General features: G+C 24.5%; 1 protein-coding gene across 3 annotated transcripts; it reads left to right on the top strand.

Annotated features, from left to right (window-relative positions):
• Positions 1-6,267: 6,267 nt before the first annotated feature.
• On the top strand, positions 6,268-8,211 carry LOC114179624 (small ubiquitin-related modifier 1-like). Of its 3 annotated transcripts, none has more exons than XM_028066038.2 (4): positions 6,268-6,302; positions 6,640-6,735; positions 7,051-7,200; positions 7,975-8,211. In XM_028066038.2, exons 1-4 carry the CDS (start codon positions 6,300-6,302, stop codon positions 8,095-8,097), a joined length of 372 nt encoding a protein of 123 aa, XP_027921839.1. In that variant the 5' UTR covers positions 6,268-6,299; the 3' UTR covers positions 8,098-8,211. The 3 variants fall into 3 exon arrangements, with proteins under 3 accessions (XP_027921839.1, XP_085527183.1, XP_085527182.1); XM_085671057.1 differs by having other exon boundaries at positions 6,300-6,323; XM_085671056.1 differs by lacking the exon at positions 6,268-6,302 and adding an exon at positions 6,317-6,464.
• The last annotated feature ends 315 nt before the right edge of the window (positions 8,212-8,526 follow it).

Raw genomic sequence — 8,526 nt, 5'->3', positions numbered from 1 at the left:
AGAAGCAATAGCGAATCTTGACTAGTATTTTAGGGGGAGCCAAAATAAAACAATCAAAATTTATATATTTAATTATTGTCACTAAGGCAAAGATAATGAATACATAATTTAGTATAACCATAACTATATAAAGTAATAATAATTATTGTCATTTGTTCTTTCATACTCTTGAACTCATCAATAATTGAAGCAGAACAAAAATTTCCAGCTATTTCTTTTCCAATGTAAATAAACAAATTGTCAGTAAGAAATTCACCTTCCATCTTTATTCAGCAATCTTGTTTTGAAAATCTTCATTACAAAAAAACAAATTTTCTATTATAGTAAGGGTCACCTATAATTCTTTGAACTTTAAGAAAAAAAAATTATAATTGGACAATTGAGTCAATAGTATCATGGTTTGGAATATGTGAAAAAGTTGAATTTATCTTGTTTTCATCTTCACATAGTTTCCCTTTTTATCATTTTTAAAATATGAATTTGTTCTTTTATTATTCAGCAATATATATTTTTTTAAGTTTAAGACTAAAGAATAATTTGTTATAATCTAATAAAAAATTGAGATGTAAATACTAAAATAAAAATTCATGATAATCAAGCTACAATTAAAAATCGGTTATGAAAAAACACATAGTACAATATTTTTTTCTTCTATATTCCTAGATAAAAAATAATTTTAACTATTAAACTAATATTTCACTATCAAGTAAGACAAAAAAAATATTTTTTTTTCAAGAATGGAAGAGAACATATAAGAAATAAGAGTATAGGTAACAATTATTTTTCTCTTTAAAAAAACAAGTAAAAGTAAAATATGAGAACAATATGTGAAAAACTCAAAAGACAAATAAAAAATGTCTTAATAATTTTTTTATTCTTTATTATATTTGATTTCAACTTTTATTATCCTCCGCCACTGTTTAGAAGCACATCCCCTATGTCATGATGAAGTTTTCTAAATTTGCAGTTTCAACAAATCTTTGGTGGGCTTGAAGGGTGTGGTATTAATAGTTTGAATAATTCTACAAAATTGTTGTTTCTTGCATCCTCCATCATGTTAAATAATATTTGCTCATTTTCATACCACTCTTGTTCAGTGACGGATCTTGATTAAGAATGTTGGAGGGGCCAAAGTAATATGATTATTTGATTTTGATTGAATCATTAGTATAATGTTTTCAAAAAATAACTTATGTAACTGAATAATTGAATCATCAAATTGAATCATTAGTATAATGTTTCAAAATATGTGAAGAAGTAGAATCTATGTTGTTTTTCATGGTAGTTTTTCTTTTATCACTTTTAAAAAAATATTTATTATTTTATTCTTCATCAATATACTTTTTTTTTAAATATATTAAAAAATAATTTGTTATAATCTAATAAAAAATTGAGAAACATAATTATTAAAAGAGAAATATATGGTAGTCAAGTCACAATTAAAAATCGGTTATGAAAAGACACATAATACATTATTCTTTACTTATATAATAATAAAAAATGAATATACAAGATACTCATGAGAAAAAAAAATAATTTTAATAATTATTAAACTAATATTTCATTATCAAGTAAGACGAGAGAGTTATATCTTGCTATTCGAGAAAGAAAAGAAACAAATAAGAAATAAGAGCAAAAATAATAAATATATATAACTTTATTTTCTCTTCAAAAACAACAAAGAAATACGAGTAGGGATTGCAACGGGGCGGGACGGGGACGGGTTTCGATATCTCATACCCATCCCCGCATAAAAAATTCATCCTTATCCCCATACCCAAACCCAACGGGTATCAAACTTTTGTCTCATCCCCATCCCCACCGGGTAACGGGTATAATCTCGTACCCATACCCGTACCCGTGTTCTAACTATTTCAATATTAATTTTTATAAAAGAAAAAAAATTACGGTAAAGAAAACATAATATTATCAAATATTCAATATTAGGAGGATAATTGTTTCTTCCATATCAAATACTTTGAAATAAATTATAATTGTCTACATTTTAGATTAAAATACCAAATAAAATTTCATGAGAACAAAAACATTTATTAAATTTGCAAACTACAACATTGATGAAACTTAGGTGATAAAATTAAAAAATATTTCAAAAAAATATAAAAGGAAAACAAATATTTAAATTAAAATATATTTTAAATGTTTGTTTACTTCAATTTTTTAAATTCTAATGAATCTCTTTTTTATACACTAATAAAAGTTATAATACATCACTTGATCAAAATGACACAAAGAACAAATAATAAACATAATAATAAAATTTTGATATAGATTTTGTACCTTTTGAACTTCAATATATGTTGGATAGTGACAAATAAATATTCATAGCAATTACATTAAATTTTTATATTGTAGTAAATAAAAGTTATTTATATAATTAAAGTGAAAAAATTACAGTATGATTAATAATGAGTTATAAAATAACAAATAATTAGATAGAATATATCGAAATATTATTCTACATGATGAAAATAAACAATAAATAAAAATATTAAAAAACTAGCAAATGTGTATTTTAGAAATAATTTGAGAGACTATTGAAAGAAATTGCACAAAGGAAATCAAATGTATAATTAAGGTATGATAAGATGAAAAATACCTTAGAGAACTAATTATTAAATTATGTTTGAAGTGGTTAAAATTAAATACAAATATCATTAGTGACCAACAAATTTGTCATTAAATTACAAATAAATTAGTAATTAAATTGGTCACTAAATCAAGTACCGATTCGATCATTGAATCGGTCACTAATTTAATCACTGATTTAGACAATAAATCAATTACTACCACCAATGACGAAAGATAGTGAATGATATGGGTTAAGTCACTATTTCATGTTTTTCTTGTAGTGAATTATCATATACTATTCCTAAATATCATTATATATATATATATATATATATATATATATATATATAACTTTAATCACTTCAAACATAATTTAAAGTGAAAAAATTACAGTATGATTAATAATGAATTATAAAATAAAAAATAATTAGATAGAATATATCGAAATATTTTTCTACATGATGAAAATAAACAATAAATAAAAATATTAAAAAACTAACAAATGTGTGTTTTAGAAATAATTTGAGAGACTATCGAAAGAAATCGCACAAAGGAAATCAAATGTATAATTAAGGTATGATAAGATGAAAAAAATCTTAGAGAACTAAGAAAACTTTTCAAATATCAACATATATACTCAATGGTTGAAAAATAACGAAAATTATTTTAATGAAACAAAAGAGTTCTTCAAATTAAACAAAAATTAATAATAATAATAATAAGTAAATAATTTTTGTTATATTACCTTAATTTGAGAGTATAAACATTCTCATGTAAAAGAAAAATATATAATAAATAAAAATATTAAAAAATAATAGAAATATTCAAATGTGATGCATAATTTTTTTTAATTAACATACATCATTTTAACATAATTACATAAAGGTTATGATAAGATAAAAAATATATTGGAGATGCGAATGAGTTTCATGACAAACCAAATAATTAAAAGAAATAAAAAATAGAATCTATCTATCTATCTATCTATCTATCTATATATATATATATATATATATATATATATATATATATATGGTTACTTAATTAATTGTGAATATTTTAATAATTTAAACGAGAATGGAAATATGACGGGGATGGGTATTATGGCGGGAATATGTACGTCCCCATACCCATTCCCATACCCAACTGAAAAAGTCGGGGATTCCCCATACCCATACACATACCAATACCCAGTCAATGCGGGGATTCCCCGTCAAAACGGGGACGAGTTCGGGAAATACCCACGGGAACGGGTTTATTTGCCATCTCTAAATACGAGAGTGAAAAATTAAAAAGGCAATGAGAAAGAAAATAAAAAATATCTTATTAAATATTTTGTTTAACGTTACTATTTCCAAAAATATTAAGGTCTTCTCATTTTCTTTAGTCTCAATTTGATTTCAATTGTTTAGTCACAATTTGATATTTTTAGATGAAAACATAGATAAAAAAAATAATTAAACATAAATATTTGTATTCTTTATTATATTTGATTTTATGATTTATTATTTATTAGTATTAAATATTTTATTTTATAAAAGAAATAAAAATATATATAATATAATTTTCTTCGATTTCTAAAATACATTATCTATAATTTAAAAAAAAAATTAAAATTCTTAAAAATTTGAAAAATATATATAATTTTAAAAAAAATAAAAAATATTTGGAGATGCCAAGGCCCCTCCCAACTCCATAGAAGCTCTATCACTGCTCTTGTTCAATATTTTTGAATTATTGATTAGCAACCAACCTTTTATCTATAGCCTCCAATTTCTTTCTCACTCCATCCATGGATATTGCAACTTCTCTATAGGATGATTCATTGGTTGTTGACAACTTGTGGTGGTACATGTTGTTACAGAAAATATGATTGATTTGGCTGCTGGGAATAATAATCACAATTCATTTAGAAATTACAATTTTGATTATTTTTATTTGGAAAATTATTTTTCATTTTTGAAAGAGTTTTTCTGAAAAGAAATAAGTTTAAAAGTTGTTAAGTAGACTTCCAAGAAAGAGAGGTGACTCTTAGAGGACAACTTAAGTACCTTATATTTCCTTAACCAAAGTGTTCCCCAACTAATTTTACAATTTTCTCAACAAAATTCCTCAAACAAAAATTATGATTAAAAATGATAAATTTAGAAAATTAAAATAAATTATAAGAAAATGTTAGGAAAAATAGATAAAAAGAAAATGTTAGTTATAAACGAAAATAGAAATCAAATAACAAAAATAAAATAAGAACCAAAATGATAAAAATACAAACCATGTTCTCCAGCAACGAAGCCAAATTTGGTAATACTATCGTTGTGCAGTCAAAATAATACTACTAAACAATAACAAATTCAATATTGCTAAGATAGTAGCCAACAAAATTGAAATGATAAAGTCAATCCTAAGTCGTCTTCGAACGAACATGGAACTGATTTCTAACAAATTAGTTCTTATAAAATCTATATACTAAAAAAGTTAATCAAATACAATAACAATACAAGAAGACAAAGATAAACAAAATAGATAAGATATTAGATAACAAAATAATAAATGAAAGAAAGAAAAATAGTTTGAAAGGGATGAAAATAAATAAAAACAATAATAAAGAAAATAGGTTGATTTCACTACTTTTTTCAAAGTAGGATTCATCATTGGTTTTTTAAAAATTATTGTTATTTCTTGTCCAAAATTTCAATTTAATTAAAGTAAATTTTCAATTAATTTGTTAGTGTCCTTGCTTTTAACCAAAGTAACTTCTTAGTCAAAAGCAAAAACTTTTTAGATTAATCATAACAAATTTAACCAAAGCAACTTCTCAATTAAATATTACTATGTCTATTGATGTATATTCTTTTAGCTCTTATATCTAATAAAGAGTTAATTAACTGAACTAACTTTTCTATTAATTCTAATTAAAGTTTTCACCTTTGATCAAAGTAACTTCTTTATTGGAAAAAGAATCATTCAATCACATGAAAGTTTTTAACTTTAATCAAAATAAGATATCAATTAAAATTAAAAATTCATATACTCATATGATTATTATGTTATGTAAATTTAATATCGTGCTAACTTGCTATAATGTAAAATTCAATATTTTTACTTGATGAATAGATAAAAGACAGATAAAAATAAATCACAATAATAATTAAAAGAAAAAACAAATTTCTTAATCTAACCTTATAATCCAATTAAAAAATAACAACATAATCAATTCCATAAGCTTAACACTCCATTGAACATAAAAATAATATAAAAATGGAATAAAAGAGGGGAAAGAACATGGAAGATGGTAAAAAGAGTCAAATTAGGTCCCAAGGATTTTTAACTTTTTTGATGTGTTTTCCTAAGTCTATTTATATTTTGTGCGTCACCCATAATTTTTAATAATGTTAAATATATTTTTAATTCTTTAATCATAATGCAAAATTAAAATTAGTCTCTACTTAATTTTGTTTGAGATGGGTTTAGATCAATTCCAAATTTACGTTATAGATGAATAACATAAACATATTTGATTCTTATAAATATAAATAAATCGTAAATTTTTATTTTATTTTAATTGTGAAGTACTTTTTTTATATTTTATAAAAATAACTTACTTTTAATCATACACGCTAACTTAACCTCTTTTTTTTTTTTTCTTTTGTTACTATTTACATTTTAGGAAACTGAAACGAATACAAGCAACGTACAGGCAGAACCAGAAAATGGTATCCATGTGAAACAACAGAGTTCATGCTCCTTTCTCTGTCCTTTTCTTTGATGCGTTTTTTTTTTTTGAACGCCTTTCTCTTCTTTTTTTATTCAAGAATAAAAGAAATTGCAGTTTCCAGTTTGGAGGTTTTCGTTTCACATTCTAACAGAAAAACATGGTTTAATTTTCTACCCATTCTCAAGATTTTTTTGCAATTTTCCTGATACCGTCTTGGAGTGAAACCTTAATCTTTTGTCTGCATAGATCTACTATAATTAAATTAGGGTTCTTTTGTTTTCTCCTTTGATATTGAGGTTGGTGGAATCTCACATCTCTTCCCTTTGTGTGTTCAGAAGAACAATATGGCTACGACTACCATTGGTGGACTTAAGAGAAAATCTCCACCAGATGATGTGTGTACTGATGTCGAGTTATCAATCAGCTTTCAGGTGTATACATGATTCTTTAATTTCTCCATGATGATCTTTTTGTTCTGCTTTATTTTTTTTCTGAATCATTGATACTGGTAGATGATTCTTTTGTCAAATTTTAATTTTTAAAATAATGTAAGCTCTAATTTACTTTTCCAATGTGTAAAACATTTCACAAACATATTTTCATACACCTTAATGGAATAATAGTGTCTGAACTTTCTCTATTCTAAATTTTAGAAATTATAAGTAAATATTTTCTGACTAAGTTATTTTATGTAAAGAACTCAATTCAGCTTTTGAGTTGTCAGATTTTTGTTGGTTGAATCGTAGGATGGGAATAAGTTGTTCTTCAAGGTGAAGCAGGATTTGGAGTTTGTTAAGGTATTCAGAGATTTCTGTAATAGAAAGAAGTTGGAATACGAGACCTTGAAGTTCATACATGAGGGTACTGAAGTTAAGGGGCGTCAAACACCCAAAATGGTTAGTTTTTTTTTTTTCACCACATTACATCCATGTTAAATCCAATAGATCAAATTAATGTATAAGTGAAAGATTATAAAATCTATTTTATAAGATTAATTTAAATTTTAAATCCAATCATCACATTTATTTTTAGTCTTACTAATTTCACACTTAATTTCGTATATTATAATTTAATGACAAAACAATTTTTAATTTACTATCGAATTTATCTTTGATATTTTAAGAATAAAACAATCCTATAGCACTTAATAATAACATGTAAATTTTGGGTTTTTACAAAATATATGTACTAAAAGTCATTACTTCGTCCTTTCAAAAACTACATTAACCTGAATCTTATACATTCATTAATCAAATTGATCATTTATCTATTTACTATTTGATTAGATGTGACTTTTCATATATTTCTATGTTTCCATAGAAAACATAGGATATGTTTGATTTAGTTTTTGAAAACAGTTTTAGCAATCAATTTAAAAGAGAAAAAAATCGTTTGGTAACTCTAGTTGGAAAAATGATTTAGAGATGAAAAAAAAAATCTAGAAATGAATTAAAGGAGATTTGGGTCTTTTATCAAATCTTGAAAGAGATGAAACAATTTTTGATGGTAGGTTGAGAACAACGAAACTAAAATCAGAAAACGCCTTTTGCGGGTTTTCATATTTTTTGTTTTTAAACCGAAAAGTAAAAAAGAAATAACAAAACAGTTGTTTTAAAAACAGTAAACAAAGCCCTTATAATTTCAATTTTTATTAATGTACCTGGTTTCAGCTGAATTTGGAAAATGGTGCCGAGATCTTTGCCGTGAGAAACCAAATTGGTGGTGGTGTCGCTGCATTGAGAGGGGTCATTTCGTTTGGTAAGATGTTGGAAAATGGTTGTTACACTGCATAATTGCTGAACTCTGTTATGGTATTTATATTATAAAAAAAACCCAGCACTTTTACTGTTTGTAAATTAGACTGTATTATGAATTTGAGGACAACTATATCAGAGTTTAAACTAAAATCCATCATGAAATTTATTAACTCACTAAGAAATTGGAAATTGTCTTAAAAGTGTTCCAAAGAAAAGAACGTGAAACTTCAAAATCTAATTGAACAACTATACCAATTATTCTATGATCTACATAAGTTTTATTAATTCAACAAAAAATGCATGTACTGTAATTATATGAATGTAATTGAATTTGAACTTTCTCTGATATATACTTATGTCTCTTATGTATCATTACCGACCTTTTAAAACGGAATTTAAGAATATAGTTGAGATTTCCTCATTTTATGCCGTGATGCAACATCTTCATCCTGGTATCTAATCCGT

The sequence above is a fragment of the Vigna unguiculata genome, chromosome 3 (assembly GCF_037176805.1).
Source record: "Vigna unguiculata cultivar grain cowpea cultivar isolate G323 ecotype 2 chromosome 3, ASM3717680v1, whole genome shotgun sequence".
Lineage (NCBI taxonomy): Eukaryota > Viridiplantae > Streptophyta > Magnoliopsida > Fabales > Fabaceae > Vigna > Vigna unguiculata.
The sequence above is the reverse complement of the archived record's forward strand: the minus strand, read 5'-3'. Positions and strand labels throughout refer to the sequence as shown.

Coding starts and splice junctions, on each gene's coding strand:
- LOC114179624 (XM_028066038.2), top strand. Junction 6,736..7,050: donor AGTTATCAATCAGCTTTCAG/GTGTATACATGA, acceptor GTTGAATCGTAG/GATGGGAATAAGTTGTTCTT. Junction 7,201..7,974: donor GGCGTCAAACACCCAAAATG/GTTAGTTTTTTT, acceptor ACCTGGTTTCAG/CTGAATTTGGAAAATGGTGC.